The sequence below is a fragment of the Hylobates moloch genome, unplaced genomic scaffold (genome assembly GCF_009828535.3).
Source record: "Hylobates moloch isolate HMO894 unplaced genomic scaffold, HMol_V3 SCAFFOLD_11, whole genome shotgun sequence".
NCBI classification, from domain to species: domain Eukaryota; kingdom Metazoa; phylum Chordata; class Mammalia; order Primates; family Hylobatidae; genus Hylobates; species Hylobates moloch.
Genome location: NW_026652286.1, coordinates 103,168,759 through 103,185,188, shown reverse-complemented (window position 1 = coordinate 103,185,188; position 16,430 = coordinate 103,168,759). Strand labels below are relative to the sequence as shown.

The 16,430-nt window shown below is 49.8% G+C and overlaps 1 protein-coding gene across 1 annotated transcript in view; it reads right to left on the bottom strand.

Moving 5' to 3' along the window:
• ADAMTS15 (ADAM metallopeptidase with thrombospondin type 1 motif 15) overlaps positions 1-16,430 on the bottom strand; it is a 27,713-nt gene that overhangs the window by 6,821 nt on the left and 4,462 nt on the right. The window contains exons 2-5 of the mRNA XM_032168172.2: positions 8,338-8,470; positions 7,705-7,872; positions 7,179-7,462; positions 693-870 (exon numbers count right to left, since the gene is read on the bottom strand). Coding sequence (XP_032024063.1) covers positions 693-870; positions 7,179-7,462; positions 7,705-7,872; positions 8,338-8,470 — 763 coding nt within the window. The remainder of the gene's footprint in view (positions 1-692; positions 871-7,178; positions 7,463-7,704; positions 7,873-8,337; positions 8,471-16,430) is intronic.

Sequence of the window (16,430 nt, the reverse complement as noted above, 5' to 3'; positions counted from 1 at the left end):
ATATATATATATGATTCAGTAATGAATCTGATAACTACTATAATTTTGAAGTAAGGATGAGCTTAAACAGCATTTTGAAAATTCTGCAACAGCCAAAATGTCATGTGAAAATATCCATGGTTCCTATTGATGACAAAGTCACAGGTACTTCTACTACTATTGTAGTTTTGTTGTCTAACTGAAAGAAATACTAAATTTTATATGGAAAGGTAGTTAAAAAAATACTAATTTCTCTCTGAAAGAACTACTAAATGTTAGATCGAAACATCAATAAAAATAGAGATGTAATTCTGTTTTCCCCATCAAGTTCTTGGGCTCTGGACTCCTGCTTACAAAGATGGGCTGGGCAGGCCTCAGATAAGAGGATTTCTAGTGTATCATTCCCATGATCCATTTAGTCTCCCAGGCTAAGCATCCAGAAGGGAACACCCTTGCCAAAGGTGAGCGGAAAGAGGAATGATCCCAAGAAGAATCGGCACCTCTCCACTTCCAGGCTTTGTCCTGAAGGTTAGAATCTTGACTTCAGTCCCTTCATCATCAGTAGGAATCCATGATAGAAATACTAGACTACCTGAATTACCTGTGTACCCAATTACCTGGAGGGCATGCATTACGTGGAGTAGGGGTGGGGTGGGGGGGACCTCCAGCCTCACCTCCCCCGGGCCCAGGCCACCACAGCTCTCCCACCTCACCTGAGCTGGGGCAGGGCTCCAGGTTGCAGGATCGGTATTTCACCCTCACTCCCTCGCAGTACTTGCCCCCGTTGGCAGGGGTGGGGTTGGTGCACTGCCTCCTGGCCAGCTGCACGCCGCCTCCACATGTGCGCGAGCAGAGGCCATAGGGCTCCCATTTGGCCCAGGCACCATCCACCTGTGAGGAAGAGCCTGTTATACTCCTTGTCGGATCCAGGTGCCACACCTAGCCCCTTAGCCCATAGAAGACTACACCGTACAGCCTCCAAGTTCCCATCCCACCTTCCCGGAATCAAATTATTGTTGTATCATGAAGGAAAAAACAATAAGCAAATGGCCAGTATACACCAAGCCCACCCAACGTTCCAACCAACGAATTAGCAAACAGCAACTGCTCCCAGGTGCAAAGGAGGCCTTGCAAAAGAGAGGCCTCTTTGGGCCGTAGAGTGAGACAGATGTGAAATGTGAGATGTGTTTTCCTTTTTTTTTTTTCTTTTGGTGAAGCGGAGTCTCCCTCTTTTGCCAAGGCTGGAGTGCAACGGCGCAATATTGGCTCACTGCAACCTCCGCCTCCCAGGTTCAAGTGATTCTCCAGCCTCAGCCTCCCGAGTAGCTGGGATTACAGGTGCCTGCTACCATGCCCGGCTAATTATTTTGTATTTTTAATAGAGACGAGGTTTCACCATGTTGGCCAGGCTGGTCTCAAACTCCCAACCTCAAGTGATCCGCCCTTCTCAGCCTCCCAAAGTGCTGGGATTACAGGCGTGAGCTCCCGCGCCTGGCCAGACGTGTTTTCGATGGCCTCCGCCCACACCACACCCCCCTAGTGGGCTTGAGCAACAGCAAACCCTCCTTAGCTTTCCGGTGCTTCACTTGCAAAACTGGGTTTGATAACACTAATACTCGGGCCTGATGTCAGGTGGATGATAGAAGTGGCCTAACAGGCATGAAAATTCCCAGCGCCACGCTGGCCCCGCTGGCCCCGGCAGAAGTTCAGAGAGTCCTCTTATCTCACAGCTTGCCGGGAATAAAAGGAAAACACAGAAATGTTCCCTTTATTTGTTGTTAGTGCATTCACAGGCATCCCTAAGGCATGGCCAGCCCCCAGCCTTGCAGATAAAAAATGTCACCATAGATATGTGAATGTTTTTATTCCTTAGTGTTCTATAATTCAGACTTGACGCCAGACCAAACTGATCTTAACCTCGATCAGGGGCTGTATTTGAGCAAGTTTCACCGTGAACCATTCTAACGTTTCTTTTAAGAAGAGATAAAGATAAGACACTATTAAGCAATCCTAAAACTCGATTTGGCTGTGGGGTGAATCGTGCAGTGTTTTGGAGGGCTTTTTTTTTTTTAGTTTTTAACAGGGTAGAAAGAGAATAAAATTCACATTGTCCATGATGTTTTCCTTAGAGTGACAGTGAAATGAGTTTGGATCCTCTGAACACACATCAGCTGAGCAACAGAGGAAGCAGCCCGGCTGCTGTACTCGCCTGGAATTAAAACTCTGCCACCGACCGTCCCACACAGTGCCTAACTCACATGGAACTAAGCAGGAACTGGCTGCGTGTAATAGAAACACTTTAACCTGTGTACATATCCAGCATATTTATTCAATCTACCCTTTTGTCAGATAGCTCATTTCATTTCGTCAAAATCTGTTTGATCCTGTAAAAAACCACCACCACCCTCCTTCAACCCTGCTTTGGCCTCAAACTACTCAAAGTAGCGCCTCACCTCATTCCATCCTTTCACTCCCTGACAGCATCACCCACGTTTGCTCTTTCCTCATACTCACTCCCCAGAGCCTTGTACTGTGGGTTTTGTCCCCATCACACCCCGGAAGCTGCCCCCTCCAAAGCCACAATGGCCATCAGAAAGACTGAAAGAGTGTGCCTAGGCCTCATGATCTCCAATTCTTCTTCGGCACATAGCACTGTTCCTGCAGCTCCTGAGACAATGCTACCTGGTTTTTATTTGGTATCACTGCTTCCTATTTGAACAAAAAACGTTCACTGTGCTCCCGCCCTGTGCCATTCACTCATTCCTTCACCAAACACTTGCGGAAGTCCCTGCCCTCAGAGCAATTACTCCCTAGTGGGGAGACAGACAATGAAAATGAATCCGTGAACACAGAGTGTTGGGTGGGCTTCACAGCAGGTGGTAGGGAGGAGTTGGGAAAGGCTGCTCTGGATTAGGGGGTGCCTCTTGTGCCTGAAGGAAGTACAGGTGGCATACAGGGAAAGGGCATTCCAAGCAGAGGGAGCAAGTGCACAGGCCCTGAGGGGGGATGAGCCTGAAGTATGCCAGTGTCACTAGGGCCAACAAGGCAGCGAGAAATGGGAGCCGGGGCAAAGCCCCTAAAGGGTGCCGAGCAGAGAAGTGACATAACCTAAGGTGCATTTCAAAAGAGCTGCCATGGCAGGAATCATCTGTAAGGAGTAAGATCAGAAGGAGGGAGACCAGTTAGAGGCAACTGCATTAATCCAGGGGACAGGGGGTGGTGGCTGGGACCAGGGTGAGAGCAGATGCAGTGGTGAGAAATGATCCTGGATCTGCCTTGAAGATAGTGTCCACAGGGACGTGGAGATACAGGGTGTGAAGCATGTGAGAGAAACAGGGTTTCAGCTTGAGCAACCAGAACATGGAGTTGCCAGCGCAGCTTCGGGGGAGATGACCAGGAGCTCAGTCTCACAGACACACGTGCAAGATGCTAATCAGGTGTCCAATGGACACATCCAGATTCCCTTACAGATGCAAGTCTGCAGGTCAGGAGCGAGGCCTGGACTGAAGATGCAAATTTGGGAGTCTTCAAGCTCTAAATGGTATTTAAAGCCATGGCCTAGATGAATCAGCGAAGAGATTGAGCGTGCATGGTGAAGAGGGAAAGGACTGAGTGCCAAAGCACTTCACACTTTAGAAAATGAGAGTACAGGCCGGGCGTGGTGGCTCATGCCTGTAATCCCAACACTTTGGGATGCCGAGGTGGGCAGATCACCTGAGGTCAGGAGTTCGAGACCAGCCTGACCAACATGGTAAAACCCCGTCTCTACGAAAAATACAAAAATTAGCCAGGCGTGATGGCGGGCGCCTGTAATCCCAGCTACTGGGGAGGCTGAGGCAGGAGAATCACTTGAACCCGGGAGGTGGAGGTTGCAGTGAGCCAAGATCACGCCACTGTACTCCAGCCTGGGCGATGAGAGCGAGACTCTGTCTCAAAAAAAAAAAAAAAGTAAAAGTAAAAGAAAAAAAGAAAAGAAACTGAGAGTACAAGGAAGAAGCAGTAAAGGTAATGAGAAGGGAGGGGCAGTGTGAGGAGGAGGACAACCGAGAGGCAGTGGAGACCCTGTTCCAGGGGCCAGGGCTCTGGGTTGCCACAAATGCTGCTAGCTGGCTGGGCGATGGGAGGAAAGGTAACAGTCACTGATCTTCGTAGCGTGCAGGCCATTTGGTAGCCTTAGTAAGAGTTGTTTTGGAGAAATGATGGCAGTCAAAGCCTATTTGGAATGGGCAGCAGAGAAAAGTGGGAAGATGGAATTGGAGACAGCAAGCTTGTACAACTCCTTCCGGGAACTTGCTGTGAAGGGAGACAGAAACAGACCACAAAGGAAGTGGGATCATAAGAAGTTTTGTTTCAGATGGGAGAAATTACAACAGGTTTATATTCTAAAAGGCATGATTCAGCTCAAGATTGGGAAATACTGGCACTGCAGGAGAGAGAGAATTGATCAGCGATGTCCCTAACAAGTGAGAGGGGATGGGGTTCCTGTGCAAAGCACACAGCGTGGCCTCAGATCAGAGCAGGGACAATTCAGCCACTGTAAAGGGGGACAGTGGAGAAGAGGTGCAGAAGCAGGTCGGGGGTGGGTGGAAGTTCTCTTCTGATTACTTGATTTTTTTCCCCCTTCGGGAAATCAGAAGAAAGGTCATCGGTGAAAGCTGAAAAGGAGGAAGAAAGAGTTGGTAACGGGAGGAGAGAGGTGATGGTGGGTGTGAACTGATGGTTCAGGAGGTTGGGAGAGTAAAGCCAACTGGGGAAATGAAATATGTCACTCCCGGACAGCATTATGGGCCCACCTAAGTTTCCGGGTCATCAATTTATTTTACTTTTTTCTTTCTTTTTCTCTTTTTTTTTTTTTCCTTGAGACAGGATCTCCCTCTGTCACCCAGGCTGGAGTACAGTGGCGTGATCATGGCTCAGTGCAACCTCTGCCTCCCGTGTTCAAGCGATCCTTCTGCCTCAGCCTTCTGAGTAGCTGGAACTACAAGCATCTGCCACCACAACCCACTAATTTTTGTATTTTTTGTAGAGATGGGGTTTTGCCATGTTGCCCAGGCTGGTCTCAAACTCCAGGGCTCAAGGGATCCTCTCACCTCAGCCTCCCAAAGTGCTGAGATTATAAGTGGGGGCCACTGTGCCCAGCTCAGATCATGAATTTAAACTGAGACCGGTGAGCACAATTGCATGTTTTTCTCCAACCATAGTCACCTGTGCAAGCACAATTGAATGGGTGAGTGAGTTGGATTCAACCCGGATGGTGGCTTATCCAAGTGAGTTCAATTAATGCAGAGAGACAGGGGCAAGGGAGTCAAGAGCGTATGCGAGGGAGTGATTTCAACAATGCACCGTGGAATTTCAGCTCACGAAGGAGGAGGCGAGGGCAAAAGAAGGATGAGGCACGATGGGAAGGTTGTCGTAGCCATGGATTGTAGGCCCAGATGGGATTGGGGAATTGTTGGAATCCAAAACCTAGAGGGAGTAATCTGGGAAGACAGGGCCTTGGTGATTAGAATGGGATTCCTGAAACAGATCTGTGCGAGCTGCAGTGATTTGTAAGACATGCTTTATGATCTGACCTCGGCCAATGAGGGCAACGACTTCCATGAAGGTCTCCTGGAAAGTTTCAGTTAAAACAAGGTGGCCAAGGGATTGTTTAGAAAAGAGGTTGAGGAGGTAGATCTTGCGTGATCATAGACTAAGAATTCCAGAAAGTGTGGAAAGATGGTGCTTCTCAGACGGCATTTTCTCTATCCAACATTATCTCAACTTGTCTCTGCATCCTCCAGCCCCATCTTCCCAGGAGGCGGCACTGGCCACATATTGCCTGTCCTCAGAACCTTCTAGTGCCTGGCAATCAAGGTGGCTGCCGTCTGGCCCCAAACGACCTTCCTGAAGACGGTTCCCATAGAGCCCTCATCTGCGCAGCCCTGCAGCTCACTCCGACCCGCCCAGCACCGCCCGCCTCCCTGCCTTGCTCTGTTTCTGCCTACAGGGATCCTACTTATCCCTCAGGCTCTCTTCAGATCCAACCTCTGCCTCCAAGTTTTCTCAGTCCCCTCTCATCATCATTAATCTCTTGACCCCTGTTCTCCCGTGACACATTTTCATCCTTCTGTCCTTCCGCATAACACGTGCCTCTCTGTGTCTTGTATCACAGCTACATTTTTGAGCTTCCCCATTTGACTGTGAGCTCTCTGAGGCATGGCCTGTGTTTTATTTCTTTTTCTGATCATCACAGTATCTTACACAGTTCCCTGAACACAGTGGGTTGTTGTCTAGCAAACGGTTGAAGGTTTAATTAGATATGTATCCCCAGAACACAGAAAAATATTTTAAATAATTCTGTGCCATACTCATCTCAGGGCAATTGATAACGCGCTTGGTGGATGCTTTTTTGTGACATTGCATCTGTGCCCAGAGGCAAGTCATCCCCGAGCTGAGAACAGGGGATGGGAAGGGACAGTCAGCTCCAGGATCTGGGAGGAGGACAGACCTCTTATTCCTGCCCAGAAAAGTACAAATCCCTCTCCTACCCCCAAAACAAGACCTGAGGAAGATAAAGTGATTATATTCACAGAATATTTGGCATTCTGAATGTGTTCTTGTTCGGTTGCTATTCCTATTTATCAGGAGGGAAAACAAGTATTATTCAACTATGTTTCTGCTAAAGAAAAACAATCGCAACAGAAATGGAAGCTTGGTTCAGAATGCTGCCAATTCCCGAAGCTTGCCCAGGGCTTTGCTTCATTGCAGCTCTGAGCCCTGTTCCTGCGCGTGGTCCCCAGCTCCCTGGGTGTGGAACACACTGGGAAAGAGTAGATGACAGAAGGAAGGGAGGAGCCAGCAAGTGAGCCGCTCCTAACACTAGGTGTTCAGCTTTGAGCCCAGAGCTCCCGCCCAGGTGAGATGAGGCCCGGGGCTCAGGGCTGAGACCCCATCCCCTGTTGAAGGCTTTTCCCCATGTGTCTGAGGCCTCACCAAGTCCTCTGACCTGCCATAGCTTTTCCCTCCAGTCTTAGAGTCAAGAAGGGGATAGGACTATAAAGAGGGCAGTGAAAGCACAGCTCAGCAATGCAACAGTGATGGTCCCACGGCCAGTCTGTGATAGGCAGCTTCCTGGTGAAGACCAAGGGCAGGGGAGGCCCCCGGGTCTCCGTCCCTCCTCCCAGCAGTCCCCGAGCGCAGCTCCAGCACTCACTCACCCTGTGCTTGTTGAGGTTGTGTCTCTCCACACAGGCCCCTTTGAGGCAGAACTTGCCCTCGCCACAGCTGGTGCCATCGGCCCAGGGGAAGTGGCGGGTCTGGCACACCATCTGTCCCTTGGCCTTCCCGGTGCACCACAGCTTGGTGCAGTACTGCATGTAAGGACAGGGCTTGGAGCCCACGCCAAAAGCCAGCTCACACTGCTGGCTCAGGGTGTAGCTGGCGCCCGGCAGATCCTCGGGCAGGGAGATGGGCTTGCTGGGTTGGTCCAGGAGGCAGTCACCTGCAGAGAGCCGAAGGTGTCCGTTAGGATGAGCTGGGAAGATGAGGTCTGGCTCGCCCAGAATCTGAATGGTAAGGGGAGAATGAACCAAGGGCAACAGGAAGGCACTCATGTCAGAGCCCGGCTCCGAGGGGGCACACACACCTAAGGTACAGAGGACGGACAAGTGAGCACCTCCACTAGGGGCAGCAGCGCAGCCTCCTCCGAGGCGGCCTCATCGCCCTCCCGCCGTCCTGGCTTACCGTGCCCGCTGTCCAGGAAGTCGGTGATGATGGCAGCACTGCAGGCTGACCAGGGGTTGGCGCGGTCGATCTGGATGAGGGTCGGGGACATCATGTGGTTGGCTCGGAGCTTCCCAAACACCTCCTCACAGACCTTCACGTTGTCATGGGGCATGTTGAGCACGTGGCCTGTGGGGTAAGGCAAGAGGACTGAGAGGGCAGGAGGAAGGACGGGGGGGTTGGAGGGAGGGATGGGGCAGGGGAACTAGAAAGCCCATGTCAGAGGTTTTCAGGCTGGTCACTGCCACCTATCGACAGGCTGCTTTCAAATGTCCTCAAGATCATGTTCTTGTGTTTTCTGTCCCCTCCGTCAGGCTGTGGGCTCCCTGACAACAGAGTGTACCTCCTTGTCGTTTACATGGTGTCCCTACAGTGCCTAAGTGCTGAGACACTCTGCCAAGGGGCTCAAACCATGTCACTGGCCAGTGGGGCTGGGGCAATCGGAAAAAGTACAAAGCTGCTGCTAAGGTTCACTGTGCCCTAAGAAGGGGTCCTAAGGCTTCAGAACACAAGGGGGCAAAGACACACGTCTCCCACCCTCCAGGCTCCCCAGGCAAACCCAGAAGACCCCAGGAGGAGTTTGTCCAGCCTTACCCAGCTCGTGGGCAGTGGTGAAGGCTGATGGAAGCCCATCGTCCTCAATGACAGAGCAGCTTCTCTTGGGGTCGCACATGGTGCCCACATCAGCCATGCCCAGGGTGTCACAGGTGGTGGCTCCACACAGGTCCTGCCAGGTGGGGGAGAAGCAGAAGCCAGCCCGAAGTTAGAGACAATGACAGAAGGGACCTGAAGGGAAGAAAGGACATCCTAAGGGACATTCCAGCTCATCTCATTCCAACGTCACCAGGTCCAGCACCTTCCAGCTGGGCTCTTCTTCCTAGGAGGTTTGTGGGGCTGTTCACAGAATCAACCCAGGCTGAGGGAGGAAACCCAGGAAGAGCTCTGTGGCTTCACCAAAAAGACTTTGCCCAAACCCTATGCAGGGAGGTCCTCTGGGAGGAAATTAGGAGGCACAAAATTAAACTACAAGGGCCACTACTTTGTAGACAGACGGCCCTCCAGACCAGAAAAACAGGGACTCCCATAGCCAAGGGAGGCTCGCTGAGGCAATAGGGAGGAAGCCAGTCCCATTCCCACCCAGAGGCAGCTTCGAGCAGCCTCGGTCTTTGCTGGGCTGCCTTTTGGCCAACTATGAATTAAGTTAAGATTCTCAGCCAGAGGGCTGCCGGCCAAGGACCCACCCATGCCAGTGATTTGGCTGCCTTAGGCTGGGAGGAAGCATTGAGGTGGACCCGAGACCCCATCCAGACACAGTTTCATTGGCTACAGAAGCTCAAGGGGACACAGGCTCAGTGGCTGCTACGAAGAAAGATACATGAAATAGAGAGATGGCCACCTAAGCAGGAAGGTCCCTCGTTTTGTACTGAAGCTTAACTTGGCCGCAGAACCTAGGGCCTCCAGCAGCAAACCCTGACAGGAAGTATTCCCAGGGGACACAGAAAGGCAGGATAGGGCTTCCGGGGCGAATATCTCAAAGAACTTACTGAGCATCCTTGGCCAGAAACACATTCAGATACCTTAAAAGCCCAAAAGTTGGAAATAGGATAAGACACTTGTGTACATTCTGCTCCTCTTAAGAAAATGTGTGTTGGGCCAGGCACGGTGGCCCACACCTGTAATTCCAGCACTTTGGGAGGCCGAGGCAGGTGAATCACCTGAAGTCAGGAGTTCAAGACCAGCCTGGCCAACATGGCGAAACCCCATCTCTACTAAAAATACAAAAATTAACTGAGCATGGTGGCAGGTGCCTGTAATACCAGCTACTAGGGAGGCTGAGGCAGGAGAATCGCTTGAACCTGGGAGTCAGAGGTTGCAGTGAGCCAAGATCGCACCATTGCACTCCAGCCTGGGTGAAAAGAGCAAAACTCCATCTCAAAATAAAAAAAGAAGATGTGTGTTGAATCAGTGATGCTGGTTCTCTCATTACATCGCTGCCTTCAACGCATAAGGCATTCTGCATTTCACAGGAAGCTACTACATGTGTCACCTCATTTAATCCTCACAATAGGCTTATGATGCAGACATATTATTGTATCTATGTGTCAGAGATGGGTACTAGGCTCATGCCCATAGTTCATCATGGCTATGATGTATTAAATGCTGACACTGCGCATGCACTTTGCACACATGGCCCTATTTAATCCTCATAACATCCCACTGCAATAACGACTATTACTACCACCTTCCAAAGGCAAAGAAGCACGTGTTTGCATGCATGTGCATGTATATGCGAGGCCACATGTTGCATCTGTGTACATGCTGGCAAGGGGCGAAGGTGGGCAGCAGCACAGCGCAGGGAGCCAGGAGCCAGGGGGCATGGGAGGAAAAGCGGTCAGAGTGCAGAAAATCAGCAAAATTTAATCCAAAGCACTCAGAGGTTTACCACCTGAGCAGTCAAACTTGGCTTCCCACGGTCAGATGATAGTCACACCTCCTAATGAGTGAACAGTTATTCCAAGGGTGACCAGCCTGAACCCGGGTGCACCAGAGGCAGTGACGTGTGCCCTACACACCCAGCCAGGTCTGCCGCCTGTGCTTGCTGGAAGCACTACTTCTACTTCTAGGCCCCATGGAGGACTTCAAACGCCCTTCTCTTCCCATATTCTTTCGTCTTCAAAGACTCACTCTCCCAGGAAGTTTTCCTTCTCAAGAGCTCTGAAACCTAGAAAACAACCACTGTCAAAACTTGGGAAGGGCCTGGGCACAGTGGCTCATGCCTGTAATCCCAGCACTTTGGGAGGCCAAGGCAGTCAGATCGCTTGAGTCCAGGAGTTCAAGCCCAGCCTGGGAAACATGGTGAGACCCTGTCTCTACAAAATATAAACAAAATTAGCCAGGCATGATGGTGCACACCTGTAATCCCAGCTAATCAGGAGGCTGAGGTAGGAGGATCACTTGAGCCTGGGAGGGTAAGTCTACAGTGACCTGTGATCACGCCACTGCAACCAGCCTGGGTGACAGAGCAAGACTCTGGGAAGGGACCTTCACCTGACCAGCACTTCAGGGAATGTGACAGCTGAGGAACATGGATCAGCGTGTGAACTGTGGGGAAGGGAGCCAAGATGAGGAGGGCAGGGATGAAGGCTCTTGCGAGGGCATAGTGAAGGATGTAGGTGTAGGACGGGTGTAGTGTAGGACCCAGCAAGGCTGGGGCTCTGGACCTTCTAGGCCAGCAGTTGCAGCCTGTGGGGGCAGGCACCTACCCTTGCCTCTGGGCTGCCCTGCACACTCACTGCTCCCTGTGTAAGAGGGAGAGGGTGCAGAAATAAGAATCAAGAAGGCTAGATTCTGGTCCTGGCCCCCATCACTAAGTAGATGTGTGACTTCATCAAAGTCCTCTCTCTCTTCGGGGCCTTGGTTTCCTGCTCTGGGGAAGGGCCAACTCTCAACTAGAGCCTGAATCAACCAGTGCTTTCAGCCTCTGCTCCTTCCCCAGTCCCAGAGCATGCAGCCCCTTCTGGCCCTGTAGGTTATAAAGGGAACCCACAGAATGACATATTTTTAGAACCCCAAGGAACATCTTGTCTACTGACCCAAGTCACGTAGTTGACAGCACTCGCTCTCAGAAAAGTGGAAGTCACCCATGTGGAGATTCAGAGTCCTGTTCCCCGCCCCGCTCTTCAGAAATGCGTAGACCAGGCAGGATGCAGTGGCTCAGGCCTGTAATCCTAGCACTTGGGGAGGCCAAGGCAGGAGGATGACTTGAGGCCAGGAGGTCAAGACCAGCCTGGGCAGCGTAACAAGACCCCATCTCTACAAAAATTAAAATTTAAAAAAGAAAGAAAGAAACTGCTAGACCAGATTGAATGCTCAGACTGGGATCTAGAGGCCGTCTGGAACTCAGCCACCCTGCAGCCGCCTCTGTGGCTGGGAAGTCCTTACAGCCAAAAGCCTCCTTCCTCCTAGGGAGGGTGGATTTTCTCTGGAGCAAAGACATGCAGCTGCAGGCCCTTCTTGGCCAGAAGCAACCTGTTCTTTCCATCAAGAAGTCCCGGTTTCCCTGGATCAAACAAGAGGAACAAGGAAAGAGCCGGCAAATTTCCTGAGGGTAAGAGTGGCTCTGGAAGCAGCCATCTTGCAGTAACCAGCGTCTTCACTGTGGGAAGACACAGCTGTATGGGGTCAGAAGCTCTGCCTGTCCTCCTCCCCACCCCGGCAGGGACTCAATGAAGAACCGCTGGGCCTCTGCACTTTGAACGCCTACAAGTGCTTATACAGGGGCCCAGCAGTGCCTCATTTGTGGCATCAAAAATCTCCACCCTTCTGGAACGAACTCAGAGGCACTAAAACTGCCTTAACCTCTTCAGCTCAAGTGCTTGCCTCCAAAAAACAGAAGCTGTTTTGCCTTCTTCCTCCCAGAAGGTGTAGGTATTCCTAACCCAGCCCCTACCTGCCTCATGATTTCCAGCAATTGGCTGTTTTTCTTTGTAGCTGCAGCTGCTTTTCCAGATGATCCTGGAATCATCTTGGCCAGGAACCTAACCCTCCTGGACTGTTATTTTCTCAATGTCCCTTCTTATAAAACAATTTAGGATTGGAGCCACAACTTAAATAAATAAACAAGGATAACACCTGGCAGTGGCTTGTTTACCAGTGTCACTCCATACACACCTCCACCACAATTCCCACCAGCTGCCGTAACTGTGAACCTCCTTCCTACCTCCTCTCATTTCCCAGGCATGAACCAAGATGCTCAAATGTTTTCCAGCAATACAAAAACAGAGGGATGCACAAAAATCAAGCACATTAACTTTTTTTTTTTTGAGACTGAGTCTCACTCTATTGCCCAGGCTGGAGTACAGTCGTGTGATCTCGGCTCGCTGCAACCTCTGCCTCCCGGGTTCAAGCATCTCGTGCCTCAGCCTCCTGAGCAGCTGGGATTACAGGCATGCGCCACCATGCCTGGCTAATTTTTGCATTTTTAGTAGAGACTGGGTTTCACCATGTTGGCCAGGCTGGTCTCGAACTCCTGGCCTCAAGTGATCCACCCACCCTGGCCTCCCAAAGTGCTGGGATTACAGGTATGAGCCACTGCGCCTGGCAGCACATTAACATTTTTAATGTGGCAGAAGACACATGCGTTCTCATGTAGCCGACTTTGCTTCCATTGAAGTTCTAGGCAGGAGAGCCAGAGCTCATCTTCGTGGCTGCATCATGGCATCCGGGACTTCAGGGCTGTCCTCTCATGTTGCAGATGAGGAAACCGAGGCTCAGTGACTTAAGATTATGCACCCCGGTCCCCTTGGCTATTGAGTGAAGAATGAGGTCCCAAATCCAAAGCTATGTTCTTTGGTCTAAATCATGCAGCACTAGTTAGGAGACCGTAATTACTGGTGAAAAGCACCCTGTGCTAGTATTACTACTGTGCCTTTAACTTGTTTCCCATCTGAATCTCTGCCATGCATCACTGTATTTCCTTGTCCAGCCCAAAATCCATGTCTGTTTGTAATCCCCAAGGATGGGAGGGCCTTGCTTTGCTAGAAGAAATAAAATCTAGCAATTCAGTGCCTTGGCAATGTGACGAAGAATGTTAGTTACTTCTACTGGCAGATTCTATTTCACTGGCATATAAATCCCTCCAGATGTACAAAATGGTATTACTGCAAGAGAGTGGGGTAACCAAAACAACAGTAATTACCTCAATGAGGAAGGAGAGGAGCCCCAAGCTTGCAAGAAGGCTAAATCTTCTATAAAAAAAAATCACCCCTTCAAGAGAGGGTGCCTGCAAGTAGAGTGACAATAGCTAACAGTTACCGACTGGCTACTGTGTGCCAGACAGTCGCGAGAGCTTTATCTGCCTTCATTCATTTAATTCTCACAGCTTTAGGAAGAAGACGCCATTATCAGGCCCCATCGCAAGAAGAGACCCAGAGAAGGTAAGTAACTAGGCCAGGGTCACACAGTAAGCCCAAGGTTAGACAGAGAGGAAGGAGGAGGATTGAAGTCCAGGCAGCACAGCAGCAGGGTTGAGCTCTCACCATGACTTCCTGCTGCCTCTGGTGCATATCACCTCAAGAATGGAAGGCCTCACCCTATAGCTCAAGCAAGTGCTGGTTGACACTGAGTGGGGAGAGTTCTGGGGAGAGGGAGAGGCAGGATTAAGTGCCGAGAGTGCTCTGAGTGCATTGTCTGCGCCGCCTCGCTGGTTGAACAAGCCCCTGGCTCCTTGCCCCACACCTGCATTGACACATTGACCCTGTCCCTGCCCTGCCATGCACCCTGTCTGCTGACTCCAAGGTGGATTAAACGCACACCTCTCTGGAGCCCCTCCTTTCTTCAGGGCAAAACCTCATGGCAAAGAGCCAAGATGAAATGCCAGAAGAATCTAAGACTCCCTCTCCCAACCCTGCAGCCTGACCGCCACAAAAGCTGGATGAATGATCCCCAGGAAGGGAGGTGAGCTACCTAAGCACCCAGAGCTACAGGCAGTCCTTGCACTTCTGTCTGCACCTTCCTTCCAAAATCACCTCCTGAATAGCCGACTTGCAGGGATCCACACAGGGGCTTACAAATACTAAAGAGGTTCCAGCCTAAAAGGAGTTTACAGATCAGTGGGATTAGCAAATTCTGGTGTCCATAGTTTCCATACAAAAACAGGAACAAATGCTAAGCATACTTGAAAGGACAATGGGACAGAATGCTTTAAATCAGGGCTATCCCAAACTTGAGTCTGGCGAGGGATCCATAGCTAATTATTCAACAAGAAGCATGTACTGAGTGACTACTAAGGTAGTGATGATAATAAGTACCATAATTGGGGGCCTATTCTGGACCACTCAGTAATGCTTATCTTGCAACAGCCCCGTAAGTGAGGCATCATGTCATCATCATTATCCTCATTCTAAGAGTGAGGAAAGTTAAGTGCACAGAGCTGACCCATGCAATGTCCACTGCTAAAGAGTTCAAGCACCCGGATTCATACTCAGCTCTGCCTGACTCCAAGCCTGTGTTCTTTCCATCATGCCACGTGATCGAGTCAAGGTGTCAAGGAAAGGTTGGGGGGAAAATTCCAGGGGTGGGAGGGGACGCAAACAACTACAGAGAAGTTCAAAGGCAGAAGGAGAGAAAGACCTAAAGAAAGAGAAAAACTCACTTGCCTTTCTGACTAGACCAGCGGTTAAAAATAAAAGAAAAAGATTCCCTCCAACCTTCCTCCCCCATCTGCTGACATTAATATCAGGCGAACTCATTTGATGTAACTAAAGAGAGAGAGCACTCATCCTGCACGACAGGGAACCAACATATTCCACTCCTCCCTCTCTCTTCCCACTCCTTCCCTCCTCCCTCCCAGAAGGCATGGTGTTGCGTTTCCAGTTAGTGGCCAAGAATAACAAATTATTAAATACTCAATCTACCAATGACCTCTCTCTCCTAATATCTTCCAAGGCCCGACTTCAAGAAAGAGCCTCATGAAATCATGATCCTTTTCTATTGTATAGGGAGATATGTGTAACATGCGGATTATCACTTCATTATTAACTATTTTTATCTGAACACTAGATATCACTGCCCTATGACAAGTGCTTTATCACCAAAAGAACTGGCGTCTGTTTCACACGAGGTTCTAGAATGCTGTTCCGCTCTGTGCAGTGTAGGGCATCCCCAATGAAACACAGTACTGCTCAAGGTCAAAACAAGAAGATAGCACCAAGCTCAGGGTTGTGAGAGGGGAAAAGTCATAGTACAAATGAAGAGAATAAGGGGGAAGAGAAAGACTGTAAAGATCCTGCCTGGATGGTCCCAAAAGAGGAGGGTGAGAGCACGGAAGAAGAGGGAGAGGAGAGGAAACAGAGGTGGCGTCAAATGATACGAAGAGGCAGCAGGAAAAAAACAAACAAACAAAATAGACCGGGCGGGCGCAGTGGCTCACGCCTGTAATCTCAGCACTTGGGGAGGCCAAGGCGAGCAAATCGCTTGAGCCCAGGAGTTTGAGACCAGCCTGGGCAACATAGCAAGACCTCGTCTCCAAAAAAAGAAATTTTTTTAATTAGTCAGGCATTTTTTTAATTAGTCACATGCCTGTAGTCCCAGCTACTTGAGAGATTGAGGTGGGAAAGATAGTAGACAATATTATAAGCAACTTTTTGTCAATGAATTCACAACTCAAATGACATGGAAAAATTTCTTGAAAAATACAAATGACCAAAGCTCACTCAAGAAAAATAACTTGAATATATATGTTTTAAAAATGAAATTTGTAGTTAAAAGTCTTCTCCCAAAGAATATTACAGAGCCCAGGCATGGTGGCTCACACCTGTAATCCCAAAACGTTGGGAGGCTGAGGCAGGAGGATCTCTTGAGGCCAGGAGTTCAAGATCAGCCTGGTTAACATAGTGAGACCCTGTGTCTACAAAAATAAATTAGCTGGGCACGGTAGTGCAGGCCTGTAGTCCAGCTACTCAGGAGGCTGAGGTGGGAGGATCACTTGACCCCAGGAGTTAAAGGCTGCAGTGAGTTGATGGCACCACTGCACCTCAGCCTGGGTGACAGAATGAGACCCTGTCTCTAAAAAATAAAGAAATAAATGAAGAAGCAGACAGAATAACAATAAAAGTCCTAAAAAAAAAAAAAGAAAGAAATGAAGCAGACAGAATAACCATAAAAGTCCTAAAAAAAAAAAAAGAAAG